Source organism: Malaclemys terrapin, chromosome 5, assembly GCF_027887155.1.
Source record: "Malaclemys terrapin pileata isolate rMalTer1 chromosome 5, rMalTer1.hap1, whole genome shotgun sequence".
Classification (NCBI taxonomy): Eukaryota; Metazoa; Chordata; order Testudines; family Emydidae; genus Malaclemys; species Malaclemys terrapin.
The window spans coordinates 102987380-103002291 of record NC_071509.1 but is presented as its reverse complement, the minus strand read 5'-3'; the positions used below and the strand labels follow the sequence as shown (position 1 = coordinate 103002291).

Genomic DNA, 14912 nt, shown 5'->3' with positions numbered 1-14912 from the left:
CTACATGAGATAAAAATGTCATTTGGTGCCAGAAAACAGTGCTTGCAAGGTAGGTATCAAATACTTCATCCAACAGAAAAATTGCGATGGTCCTTGGCAGGATGTGCGGAAGATGCTGTATCAAGAGAGATTTATTTGTTCATCAACATTCAGAATAGGTTAAATTAGAAGCCTTGGAGCCAGTTATGGGTCTGGACCCTTCTTCACTATTAATGTTTAGTGGTTAATTTGTATTGACATTCTGTTTGATCCACAGGTGCAGCTAGTAGCATGGGTTTTTTTTTTTTTAAATGTTTTTTTTCCTACAGACAAAAGACCTCCCTGTGCCATCTGAGAGGTGCTGCTTCCCGCCTCAGATGTTCCTTCCACCTTGTGCTAATTATGGAAACTGTGGATTAGTTCTCCACTACCAAGACCCTCGAGTACATATGGCATCACGGGGCATGTATGATCAGCAACAGCACCCTGTGAGTAGGACTTCTGTCAATTATCATTTTGCAGATCTTAGAACATGGCAACCTTACATGAGTGATCCTTTCAGTGATTCATTCCACCCTCTTCTTCAACCAGTTTGGTTGTCTCTCAATCCATCTCAGGATCCAGATGAAATGTTTCCTCTGTGTTTTCAAAGCTGTCCATGGACTTGAACCAGCCTTGCGCCTGATCTCTGCTCAGTCTCTCTCCCTGCCTCTCTCCATACAAATCATCAGTCTTCATTTAATAAGTCCTGCTCTGTGAAATCTAGACTGGCCTTTGATTCCAAACTTCTTTTCAAGCCTCATCTGAAAAACTCTTTTCTCTCTTTGATGTTTCTGTTTTCTCCTATAATTTTTCATGTTAAATTTGTAACTCTGGTCCCACTTTCCTGCCTCCTGCAGATTTTCCCAAGAAGTGGGCTAAAGAGGAGGGAAAGTCCTTGCAGGGATTTTTCTTCACTTCTTGAGTGTGCTGAGGGCGAGATCAGTCTCTGCAGGGCCCAAAGGCTAAAAGACATCTTTTCTCCCCGGCCTTGGCTTCATCTCAAGTGCTGTCCTGAGCAGATCTCTGACATACTTACATATCTCATCAACTTGATCTCATTAAAACTGACCCTTGTAGGTTTTGTAAAATTTATGCTTTCTCTGTATAGAGAGAAATAATTAAGCCTTTAGAAATGCATTTTATATATAATGTTCCTAAGGAAAAGGAGGTTATTTTACATTTGATTTAATTAGAAAATATCTAATAGTATTGAAAATAAATTTTACGCAGGAAGTTTGATTAGACTTTTTCACTATTATTTAGATCAACTCAGAATCCCATCACAAGTCATGTCTCATTTCTACAGTGCAGCATGGTTAACCTGTATTCATAAACATGGATTTGTTCTATGAGATACGTAGCATGTCTCTGGGCATTCAAAATAAATAATAGTGACAACAAAGGTCCAAATGCTAGTCCTGTTAAGATCAGTGTGATTATAAATAAATATTTGTTGAATATGATGTCAAATTTTCCTGTCGTATGTAGTGAATCACCATATTTATTTGGACAACCTGCTTGACTCTTGTATGGTTTTGTCATTCATGAGTAATGTAGCCATCCCATAATTGGGATGACTTTGTGCAACACTGCACTATCATATCCTCTCTATGTAGCATGCAAACATTTCTATGCAAAGAGATGAACTAGTAGCAAGATACATAACTATGCTATAAAGCCCGAAGGGCCAAATTTTGACATCTTGATGCATATTTAGTAATATCTTGCTCCAGGATAGCCGTGTTTAAATAGGACTACCTGAGGATTAAGTTATTACTCAACATGAATAAGGGTAGTAGAATGATTTATGAAAATGTCATTTTTCAAGCAAGCTTATTTTATTGTAAAACAATATTAAATTACACTTTAAACAAAAAATTAAAATAAGAACCTACTAATTTTAAAATCCTATATTTATGCATATAATGTTAAGTATTAAATGTATTATTCAGGCAATTATAGTTTAACTTTGCAAAATGTGTTTTTTATGCTTTCAAACTTAAGAAATCTGAGGAAAATTGTGGGGAAGCAGGTATTTTTTTGTTAGAAATACACTTATCATTTTGCTTATCAGAGTTTGAAATATTGTAAAATGTTTCTCACTGCAGTTTGGAATCAGTCCCAGATTATTTTGGCTTTCCTCCTTGAGCTTTCATCATCTGTGTTTCTAATTGTACCAGAAGGACTCTCTGGGTTTATAAATTTTGCCATTCCTAAAGGAGTGCTGAGGAGGTGCAATCCATTTCTGATTGTTGCTTTGAAGTTCCCAAACTTGTTTTTTGAGTTTTCTTTGAAATTATTTTCTTATGTGAGCATAGTGTTGCTCTTAGCTCTTTAGCTCCCTGAGCAATTTGTCAGTGAAGAAGAAATGTGTTAGGATTTAATGAGTGTCTTGATTTAACAAATGTAATACTGTGCATTTACTATGTGCTTCTGAATTTTCACCTTTTCTGCATCTCACTTTTTGTTTCTATTGAAATTTTTTAAGGAAACTTTTATATTTAGTTTGACTTGAAATGTATCTCTCTTCTCTCCTTGGATTTCTTTCAAGACTGTAATATGAGAGAAAAGAAGTAGCAATGAATTAGAGAACTGCATGTTTATTATGAACTGAATAGAGCAAAACACTTAAGCACAAGCTTAACTTCTTGAAGTCGATGGGACTGTTTATGTGCTTAAAGTTAAGTGTGTACATAGGTGCTTTGGCTCAAATTAGTAATTCTTGTGTAAAGTATAGAACTTCCAATTGTAGTAAGACTTCATTTTCCTTAGGCTTATGGTCACTTTTTGAATAATGTTACATAACTGCAAAAGGATTTACGTTTTACTGACCTTAGCCATCATCCATAAAAAGAGCCCAATCTTGCAGTTCTAACTTAGGCAAAACTCTTACTGAAATCAGTGAAATGTCTTCCCAGTGAGGATGGATAAATTGGAATTCTTTAGGGGATGGGAATTTTCCCAGAGGGATTTCTGCAAAACAGGGACCATAGAATTCTCCCATCCAATTAATGAATTGAGGGTGGTGATGTATGGCATTTCATAGGCTTCCTTATCTGTCTGAAGCTAGATAGAAAGCCTGACACTACTCCAACTGAGGTTAAAGTGTTTTTTGAAAGTGCTCAAATGTATATGAGGGCTGAGTCCTAACATAATGAGAAAACAAACAATTTTATAAAATGGTCTTTCAGAATCAAATAGACTGTTATTTTCCACATTTTGCAATATAAAATAAAAAAATAAATTTGCCTCTCCTATGAGAAATGTGGAGGAATTTCCAGACAATATCATCATTGTCTTGTTTGTTTGTATTACCATAATGCCTAGGAGCCCAAGTTATGGACCAGGACCCCATCTTGGTATCATCCTCTTATAGAAAGAAGAAAAAGTTTTTTTTGTTTTTTGTTTTTTTAAATAATTTCCCTGTCCTACAGCATATTCAAGGTGGCACATGATGCTATCTAATGCGATTGATACATTCATCTAACTCTATAGGAGGACAGGGGAATACACTTTTCAGATGAAGGGTGTTGAAAACGAATGCTGACAAACTTTGCACGCTTTCACATTGGAACAGCTTCACCTGCTATGTCAAAGCATGCCATTCTCTTAGCTTCTTAACTGCTTGCATTGGTCCTAGTTAAAAATGCAAATGTTTATAATGTCTTCAGGTCCATTTCGTTTGTCTCTGTCTTCTCACTCCCCCTCTACAGTGTTCATAAGATTGTTGAAAATCTGATTGATGTTACTAATGTTGGCTTTAATTTGTGGCATTTAGAAAGGTTTATACTGTTCACAGCATTCAAACACATGTTAGAAGAAGAAAACAAGCTGAAAAGCTCAATCAGTAGAAATTTTGAGCCAAATCTAAGTTTTTTTTTTTTTTGGTAAATTACTTATGTATGATTAATAAAAAGCTTCACAGTATAATTATATTTTTAACATACCACTGTTCTTTTGTTTGAAGTGTCTATGAAGTCCATATTGCTGTAATAATGTTTTATTGTTCTGTGCAGCCAGACTATCAATGGTATGTTCCGGACCAGTTTCCGCCAGATGTGCAGCACAAGGCAAATGGTAAGACAACAGCTGTACTGAACATACTGTGAATTCATTTTTTTAATGAGGCCTTTTTAGTAAACTTTCATATATATAGATAGTGCATTCTTACTTTAAGGCTCTACTTTATAAGGCTGCAGTTGATATACAAGACAGAAGTTGTAGGTTCTACTGGGGTGCCATCTGTGATATAGGTTTCAACTTCATTATGATCCTTAAAACATCTCTTTTATAATGTATGTTACAGAATTGTATAGATGCCCCATTGAATTCCCAGTAATAATCTTTAAAGAGAGGCTATCCTCAGAGTTGGCCATTAGAGCTTCTGGTGCCCCCGTCGAGACTAAATAAGAATAATGCTGAACACGGGGTGAGAAATGGAACAGGTTTTAGCAGTTATCCCTGTTAACAAATTTTTTTCCCCACTCCATAGAATTTTTTCCCCACTCCATAGAAAAGATGCAAATTGAAATGCCTCTTCATGTTGGATTGAGTGACAGAGACATTGTTAACATCAACTGATGCACAAAATCAGGAATCTAGAGGCCTAGAATTGTGCCCTAATGGTTAAAGATGCTAGGTACTAAGGCAGTATCAATTATTAATGACTCTTGGAGACAAATGAGCATACAAATTATTTACAAAAGATTAGGCTTGCTATGCAAAATTAGGATCCAGGTTTGAAATAACACAAAGTTGTGGGCATATGAATTTTGGTTCCGACCATTATAGATCTGGGATGGGGAAGCTGGGGAAAGGATATTGTTTTGAATTCCAAGTCCCTTTTCCTTCCCCTTCTCTTTGGAAACTTCTCCTCCTCTCCAGTTTGGGGATTTTGGTGTCAGCCAGGGTTTTGGGTCTTGCGGTACTCTAATCCCCCTTTCTTCTAGATGACCTCTCAAGTGACTTATGCTATCCTGAGTTGTGAAGTTAAATGTATAATGCTATGTATTACATGGTACCACCATACGTATCATTCTGTAGTGGGTATGGATACTGTATATAGTGATAAGGAGTCGTTATTGAGGCTATCTTGTGCAGCATCCAAATGGGAAGCTATATGGCCATTTCTCCAGCATTTACATGTAGGAGATGCAGTACATGAAAATAGCACTATTCTTTAAAATGTATGGACTAGTCCTTTAAAGACTGAGGCAGCCTGAGGTTCTGGTGGGGTGGGAGGGAATGCTGGGCCCAGGGCAGACACCAGGAAGATGGAGTTATTTTATGGCTTCTTCCCTTTAAACCCATGGGAATTTACTGCACAAAAGAATGCAGATGGTGTCATACCCATGCCCTCCATGTTGTGAATGCATGAGAGTGGAGGTTGGGAGTAACTGCAAATGCAGTTCTATGGTAGTTTGTCTCTATTAAAGGGTCTGAGGAATACCCCTCTTGTGCCTATTTCTCCCTTTGTGTCCTTGAGTTTGCTTCTGACTCTCCCATGTCTAAAATGTTCTTTTAAAGCCAAGCTCCCTGTATGTTCCACCATTGGTGGTGGACAGGGGCCAAGGCCACCCCCTTCAACAGGACAGTTGGAAACTCAATGAGTTGAAACGTACAAAGAGTTTTCACTTTCCCTTCTTTTCTACCCCCAGCTATAGGAACCCATGCTACATAATTTTGGCCCATAGTATATAATTAATCCGTAACACAGAGAAATGATGTTGAGTGTAGAAAGGGCTACACTGAGCCTTTGGGGGTTGTATTTTGTTTTTACTAGTCAAAAATTAGCCATTAATCTTAAGGAAGTCCCAAATTTTGAGTACACTTATTAAAAACGGATTTTACTTAATAACAAGAGTGACTAAAGTTAAAGCTCATTGACATTTTTTTGAGTTTTGGCAAGACTTTGAATTTTGAAATTCCAAAAATAAATGGGGGTGGGGGAGAAAAAACCTGAGGAAACTAGGAAATGTTCACAACTTTCCCCCTCTGTCTTCTCTCCTTTTGGACCAGTTCTAACTACAATAATGTTTGTACAGTTAGTCATAGTGTAGTTAGCAGAATTTGAGAAGGATCATTTATCTTAGCTTGAATTTATGCCAAGTTAGGTAATAAACTGGCTATTAAATGTTAATGATTTTCTCCTGAATTAGTGCTTAAGTATGGTGCTTAAGCCATAAAAAAAAACCCAAAATTTAAACAAGACAACAAATCAGTCTGTGATATCACAAGGCAGTTCCCCCCCCCCCCCCCGATAAAGAATCTGTCACTGGATTGATGTTATACGGCCAAATCCTTTCGTCTTCCTTACCTAAGCAATATTTCCATTGTCATTAAGGGGAGGTTTATTCAAGCATCAACTGCAGGATGTGGCCCATATATTTTAATGTCATGACTTGCACACAAGTAAAATGAATCCGTGAACAAGTATTTATTGTAGTCGCTGGTGCTACTATATCTGCACATAATTTGTACCTTACATGTGTGTGTTTGACAAACAAACAAAGGGTTTCTGTCATATAGGTGTGTACTCTGTATAAATATGACTATAGGCAGTGTGATATAAAACAAACTACAAGATTCTGATCTACAAACTACCAAAGTAGAGCTACATGAAGAATGGATTTTTCCGTTCGGTGATGGTTCTGAAAAATCAAAAATAGAGTAAGTTTCAGGTTGATCCAAAACCAACATTTTTTCACAATGTTTGGTAAATTGAAAAGTCTAAAAAATTTTACTTTGGGTCGACCAAAAAGTTTTATTTAGATTTCGAGCTTTTTTTGGGTTTTTTTTTTTTTTACATAAAATTGAAGGAAATGTCTAAACGAAAGGTGGTTTTGACCTGAAAAATCAAAACATTTCATTTTGAAAATGTCGACATGTTTCTACTCTTTTGGATTTTTTTTTCTTTTCTTAAAACCATCAGCTTTGTGAAAGCAATGTGAAATTGTAAAATGTTTTGATGTAGTCAAATCTCCACTCTTTTTTAAATTCCACCCCCCTCGTCCCAAAAAAACCCAAACATTCAGCTGAAAAACTTTGCCCAGCTCTGTACTGAAATCAATGGGAGTCTTTATATTGACTTCAGTGGACTCTGGACCAGACCCTAAATGTTTACACAAAGTATCCTGTAGGCATAGTTTACTGTACGGCTCCTGAAATTGCAAAGGCAAACATCACAGAGCTGGGAGGTAGTAGCCTGTACAACTACACCTGGAGTATTGTGCTCACTCAATTCTGGTCACTGTGTTACTGGAGAGACTGTCCTGTAGGAAAAGATTAAAAGAACTAAATATGTATAGCTTGGCTAAGCAATTGTGAATGAAGGTATACTTAACAGTCTATGTATCTAACCTAGCCTCTTTTCATATTGCTGCCACTCCCTCCCCCACATCCACAGGGCCGGCACAACCCATAAAGCGACCTAGGCGGTCGCCTAGGACACTGAGATTTGGGGGGCGGTGACCGCGGCGGTATTTCCGTGACTGGACCTTCCGCCACTTCTGTGGGGGGCGGCATTTTGGGATGGAACCTTCCGCCACCACTCCTGCCCATCCATCCACATGGCTTTGCCAATGGTGCCTCGACACCATGTTTTTCTGCTTCTCATGGGCACATGCTTTGTTTCCCCCTGTGTATGGAACCCCTTTTCTGAGCTAGTCTGCAAAGCCATTATACTCTCTCTCGTTTTAAATACTTCCTTAAAGACCAGCTGCTTCTGCAAAAGTCTGCAAGAAACTTCTGTTGGCTCCATGGGGAAAAACCTTCTATTGCTAAGTAACAACATAATCTTAGAGGGGTTGTTCCTGCGCTACTTCTCCTTACCGTCTTGTTAATCCCTGGGTCATGTCCTGTCCATGACCATGGTGAAATTCTAGCTCTACTGAAGTAAATAGGAGCTTTCCCATTCTTCAACGGGACCAGGACTTCCTCATCATATCTGTTAAGAGGTACCTTGCAAATTTGGGGTGTTATTAAAATAAATAATACATTTTAATATTTGAAGTTAATTAACACCAACCGGGGAGAGTTGCGAGGACTTATTAGGTGAAGTATGAAGAAGTATAACTAGAAATAGAAAAATGTAGTGAAATTAGGAAAAGGAAAATTCCACAGAAACCAGAATCATCCCTGAAATATTTTAATGACCTGCAGAAATATGGAGTAGCATCTTTTTTCCTTCCCAATATCACCCTCATTTTCCTGTTTTTGTTTGTTTGTTTCCCCCCTCATCCCCAGGCACCATGACCCTCTTTTTGTGCAGGTGGCAGAGGATCACTTACATATAGATCTAATCTTCAACATTTGGCTCCAGAGCTGAACTTTCCCAAGGACTATGGTGGTTTGGATCTGGGGGGTTGATTTGGACCCTTTCTAATTTTAATGGTAATGAATACCTTCCTTGGAGCAAAGGAGGGGTGGGAGGAACAATGAAAACAAGAGGAGAGGGGAAATGCAAAGGGGAATAGGAAAACAAGGAGTTAAAGAGGGAAAAAATTCTCCTGCCCATTTCTCCTTGAAAAAGCTTTCCCTCCAAAACCAGAATAAAACAAACAAGGGTAATGTTCAAGACAAACAATTTTCACATTTTTGTTTAACTAGAAATTCTTACTTTTTGTTTATAAACCTGAGTTGTAACACTAAAGGCAGTGGCATTTTAAAAAGCACAACAGCCCCAATGTCAGCTGTATTTCAAATTTCTGCAGAGATTACAGCAGTGAAATATGACTTTACGGCTGGGGATTTACAAACGGACAGAGCTTTGATTATTGAACCTCACTTATCGTTAACCTCCTGTTTATTTAATCAGGGTTGTATTCCCCAACTGTTTCACATAACAGGGTGTTTCACATAAGTGAGATTTGACTATACCGTAAAGTGCCTATTGCTCCTTAATGCTACTGCAATCTGCTGAACTAGTTGGTCTTGGGTAAGCTGTCAGTCCGTCTGTATGCTCTGAAGTCCATAAAGCTTAGTCCTGCTGAGCCAGCTGGCTGTATATGCCTTAGTCCTTAAATGCTTAAGAGCTACAGTGCATGAAGCTGTCTTGTCTAGCCGGTTGTCCCCAGAGCAGCCCCAAGCTGGCTGGCCATGACTGGGGAGAGCTGTCGTCAGCCTTAGGCTTGGTCTACACTACCCCCCCCAATTCGAACTAAGGTACGCAACTTCAGCTACGTGAATAACGTAGCTGAAGTCGAAGTACCTTAGTTCGAACTTACCTTGGTCCACACGCGGCAGGCAGGCTCCCCCGTCGACTCCGCGGTACTCCTCTCGCCGAGCTGGAGTACCGCAGTCGACGGCGAGCACTTCTGGGTTCGACTTATCGCGTCCAGACTAGACGCGATAAGTCGAACCCAGAACTTCGATTTCCAGCCGTCGAACTACCTGGTAAGTGTAGCCAAGGCCTTAGAAAGCTGAACTCAGTTGGGAGAATCTGAATGCAGATTTTGAAGTCTGCAGCAGCAGCATACTTGATTATCTCCACCCTCAGTTATTCAAAGGGCTTCACTTGTCTCATGAAAATTTGATCTGGACTACAGTGCTGCAGATTCCCAAAACAGTGACACTGGGTCTATAAGGTGTATTTATGTGTAACCGTGTATAGTCAGTTTGTATTTTTTTGCTTCAGTCTAGGTAATACTGAACGTTCCAGTTACTTTGTAAAATTGTGTCTGCAGCTTTAGGGAGTTTAACTTAGATATTAACAAATAGTCACTCACCCAGAAATTGTTTTAATAGGCCCTAAAGATTAGGAAAAATGTATCCTCCAGAAAAGCTTAGGAGCCAGGAGACTGCGTAGGCTGCCTCTAGCTGCAGGCTATGGAAACAGTTTAACCATTTGAAGCCTAATTTAAAAAATTTACATTAAATGTGTTTCTCCTTTTATGGTGTGTTTAATGACTCAGTGTATTCCAAGCCCTTGCACATTTGCAGGGTAGCAGTTCTTAAAGGAGCCCCTTATTGCTGCTAGTGGTCTGGTAAGAAACACCAGGCTGTACCCCAGGGTAAAGTCATGAGTCCATGAATGTGCCCTTTGGGAGGAAACGTGCTCTATGTCCACAGGAACCTGAGTGATTAACCTGCAGAGGCCTTACCAGTGGGATCAAAACTGAATCCAGGACTATTAAAACCGCTAGTTGCAAGTGGAAAGGTATGGGCTGCACTGTTTAGAACCATGTTTATTGGTTCTAAGACAATAAGATTTTCTTCCCATTCATATCCATAAAGGTGCACATTGTATCTTATTAAAACTCCTTAGTGAAGCTCCTTTTGTCTGAGGGCATAAATAAATGTGGGGGATTGCAGATTGCACAGCTCTTCTTTTGTGTGCTGTGTTCTGTGCCTGCAGAGACATGCCTTTAGCAGCCTATGCCCAAAAAGTGAGCAATACAAGATCAGGCTGCCAGCAAGAGACCATTTAATAAGAGCCGCTGATCCAAAAAGCCAGTCTCCAGAGCAGAGTAAGAAAAGCAGGGTGGCTAGAGGAAAGTGGAAAGGATGGGTACTGGGAGTATGGGTAGGAAGAGAGAGCTGGCCTGCTCTGCAACTTACCTCCCCTTTAGGCCTGTGCATCTTTCTCCTCGTGATAATGCAGATGCCATAGGAAAAACTGGAGGGGAAATAAATTAGTTGGTTGAAAGAGGGAAAAGGGCAATATATAAAGGTGGACGAGAGGACAGATTTGGGTCCAGGGAAGAACAGTGTGCGGGGGAGGTGCAAGGGAGCAGAAACAACACACAATATTGCAAGCATAGCAGTGGCTTGACTCTAATGGAGCTGCACCTGCTTTCAGCAGGGCTGAACCTGGCCCCTCCTCTTTTTACTTTGTGCCTGGATTTGTGCTAGATCTCAATTCTGAGGCTTTCCTCACTTTCTTGCAGTCTAGCCTTGTTCTAATGTTCATGCTTCCCTTCAGTGGCACCAGTTCCTAAACCTACTTTACATGTTATATCACTCAGTGTTCTTGGAATTTGTTTTTATTTGCTTTAGGGGCAAAGGATAAAGAATTCCAGCAAGTGTACTTAATTTGAGTTTATTTAGCAGGTGGGGCTGGCTTCCTTCCTTATCTAACTGTGCAAAATTGAAAAGATGGTTGGAAAAAAAATTGGTTTTGGAGACTTTCCCTGAACCCTCTTTTCATAAAGATTTCTCTGGAAAAGAAGTTTTATTGCTCGGAGCTCACGTGTCCTTGCTGCTGGCATGTGTTGTTTCTTTTGCTTCCAAGATGCATCTAGGGGTTTTTTGATTTTTTGGCAGAAATAACTAGTGGTCCCCCAGTAGGTGTATTCAAGAACCACACTTATCCCTTCAAAACCCCTGATCTAAATACGGGAGCTCTTAGTCCTAATGTTTATATATTCATTATATATTTTAATTTTGGGACAAATCATGCCTGGCTTAGTGCACAGGGAGAGGGTAAAACGAGTCCTTCCTCATCTAACTCCCTGCTCAGTGGGCAGTACTGATTTAGTTGCAAGATCCTAGGAAGAATGGGAGCGATCAGCTAATGCTGGTAAGTAGGCCTAGATGGGGTAAGCAGAGTTCAGCCTGTGGAACTCTAGGTACACCATTTAACAAATGTGGCAGGACATCTGAACATCTCTAGAAGCAAGATGTGTCCAGGTACCCCTACTGTAGTGCCACCTCTCATTCTCAGGAGCCAATTTTGCCTTTAACATACACATTCTTCTGCTACTAATATTATAATTAGAGCTGGTGAGAGAATGGATTTTTTTTTCTGTTGAAAATTACAACTTTTCAAAGAAAAAATGAAAACCTGAAAATAAAGTTTTGGTTTTTCAATGAAAAGTCAACACTTTCCACGGAAAGTGCTGAAAACCGTTTTGATGGGAAATTATTGACCGGCCCAAGCTGTGTTTACACGCATGGATATTTGAAACTGCACAAGTATTTCAAAGTTGGCCTTTATAAAGCTTGAAGCTTTACCAACAAACCAGGAAATATTCATGAGCTGGTCTTCGCATGGGAAACTAAAGATTTGACAATTTACCCCATGTTTAGCTCTTTCAAACATTTTTAGAAATTCTGCTCAAATAATCCTTTCTCACACTATAATGCAAACCATAAACACACTCAGGATGGCCTACATTTTCTGTTTCCTGAAACGTCAGAAGTTTTCATTTTCTAATTTTGGTTTCAAAATCCACCATCAGCTTAAGATCACAGAAAATTCCATATTGTTCAGCTGAATACCAGTTGTAGATGACCGCTGAGAAAGTATGATATGAAATTTAAACAGTAGTATGGCTTTAAATGCTAACAGCTCCACCTCCGCAACAGGATGTTCCAATATGTACTCATTTCCTGCTTTTGCTGTCAATAAATGGTCCTGGCTATTTTAAATAGCTTCAGATGCATTGATAAGCTAATATTAAATTAGATTGAAGACATTGGGAAGATATCAAGGCATTTTATGGTAACTTGGTTTTCTCTGGTTTACATTGTGAGTTCATATGGCAGTGGTAATACTGGTATCTAACATACTGTAAATACACAGATGTTAATTAATTAGATTCTTTCCTGTTGGTTTCATGAAGCATTCATTTGCCATGTGGAAATTCCTTCTTTCTCATCCATTATCTGAAGGAGATGCAAAATTAGTTCCATGCTATTTGTTCACTAATGTAGATGCAACAACTTTGAAAGTACTGTGTTTATTACTTTATTCTATCAAAAATACACTATTCCTGCTTAAGTGAGGGCCCAGTTCCCTTTGTGTGCGTTTTTGAAACGCAAACTACTGTGGGCCAGATTTAGACTCCAATGCCAATTGCTTTGCACTGCTGCAAAGCAGCCAGAAAGCCAAATAAACCAGTTGACCAGAGGATTCTTGTGTAAAGGTAATTCTTAAATTGTGGCAGCTGAATATCACCCCATTCCTGGCCATCTGTGGAGGGAACATACCTTGAATGCCCTTGCACTTGGCTGATTCTCAACTGCTGGACTGTCCCTTTTGGGGGACACCTCTGTGCTGTTCTAACTTATGCCAGGAACTGAAGTGGTTCCCAGCAGTTATTAGGATCTGGAGAGAGCAAAGGTGGCTTGAGGGCATCACCACCTCAGTTCTGCATGAAGCACTGAGAATCTAGCTCTCCCATTTTAATTTTTTCAATAACTTTTTAAAAAGTTACAGTTACTGACACTTTATGGGCACCTTTGAAAAATCTTTTTTTAGAAATAATTCTGCTTATAACATTATTTTGTTTTTTTTACCTTTCCTTTTTTTTTTATTATTGAGGATATTAACATGAAAACAGTGGACTGAATTCCCCACTGCCTTGTACCTTGTATAATTATTTATACCTGTGTAAAATACTACCATTCTGATTTGGTAGGATTTTCCATTCACTTGAATAGGTGTAAAATGACTACAAAAGACCCCAGGCCATGGAGAATCGGTCCTACTGCTAGCTTCTTACCTGAAATTATCATTCCTTCTTGTGACAAATTCATTTCTATAACAGTCAGTGCTGATGCTACAGTGTTATGACTTGGGATTCAGCTCTCTATACAAATACAGATTTGGAGTAACACTGATTTATATCAGTATAACTGAGATCAGAATCTAGCCATAGGATTGTATGTTTAGGCAAATGTCCGCAATAAGAAAAAATAAGGGAAGAAAATATCTCTATGGTCCTGATCTTGCATTGTCAGGTGTGAGGGGGCCCCAGGCCAGCACAGCAGGCTACTTGCCTTTTAGACAATGTAGAATTAGGCCTAAATAGACCCTTTTCAGAAATTTACCATGAGTCATTGATTGCTTTGTAAATTCTGTTTTTTTTTTTTTTTTAATTGTGTGGGTGTGCCACTGTAATAGTACTATGGTCAAAGGTGAGGTGATCCTTCCAGGTGTGAGGATTTGTAATCCACGTAGCATGTCAGCTGAATAGACATTCTACATATATACCTTCACAAATAGAAAATATTCATCATCTAATTGTCATCCATCTTATACTCAACACTTAATTTATCACAGAGACATAAAATGGCTTCTAACTGTTACAGACAAAGGAAGAGTTCTATTATGAAAACCTGGAATTCCAACAATGTTGCCTCTTCATCTCCTGCCACAAATATGGACCTTTTGGATTTAATTTTCTTTTCTCAGAATGTTCATCCAAATTCTTCCCTCAATTGGGAACCAAAGGGCTGGTAGGTTTTGTGATTGGCTTCTGAGTACAGGACTAACTGCATTTGGATGTCATTAGTACTGTAAGTTTCAGAAGTAAATGACCGATGTAACATGTTGGAGCAGTACATTATTCTCTCTGATATAGTCAGAACTCAGAATACTCTTGGGAGTATTTCCTATTGTTGTTTTAATGTTTTGCTTGTAAGTGATGTACTGTGTGCTTTTTCATGGTGTTCCTAGCAATATGTTACAACATTTCAGGAACTTCTGCTGAAACTTCTTCAGAAAGGATGTATGTGTTATATTGGCAATCAAGTATTTTCCTTTCTGTGGTGACATTTTGTCCATGCTCACTTGCGTTACTATCATAGACATATGCTTGAACCACAGATGTGCTAAGAGTTAATACTACTAGATTTGTCACTGCCTTGTACCTTGTGTAGTCTTTTACACTTCTGCAAAATGAGAATGACACATTTTATTCCCACTTTGCAGAAGTGTAAAAGACTATACTAGGTGCAAGGCTGTGGCATATAGGTCCTAGCATATACTTTAGCAGCTGGTATTTGAGAGAGGTCACAATTGACTATGAGATGGTAACCACTGACCACTGTTTAAAATAATGGCATTCCTAACCCATCTTGTTTCTCTTTTGGTTTATTGTATACTTATGGGGACTGTAAGCTTTTGATTATATGGAACTTAAATTCTTCAAGGAAAAAATCAAGTA

At 38.8% G+C, this 14912-nt stretch overlaps 1 protein-coding gene across 1 annotated transcript in view; it reads left to right on the top strand.

Annotated features, from left to right (window-relative positions):
* The window catches only part of TNIP3 (TNFAIP3 interacting protein 3), a 36330-nt gene that overhangs the window by 21126 nt on the left and 292 nt on the right, over positions 1 to 14912 (top strand). The window contains exons 9-10 of the mRNA XM_054030604.1: positions 309 to 467; positions 4038 to 4098. Of these exons, the coding sequence (XP_053886579.1) occupies positions 309 to 467; positions 4038 to 4098 (220 nt within the window). The remainder of the gene's footprint in view (positions 1 to 308; positions 468 to 4037; positions 4099 to 14912) is intronic.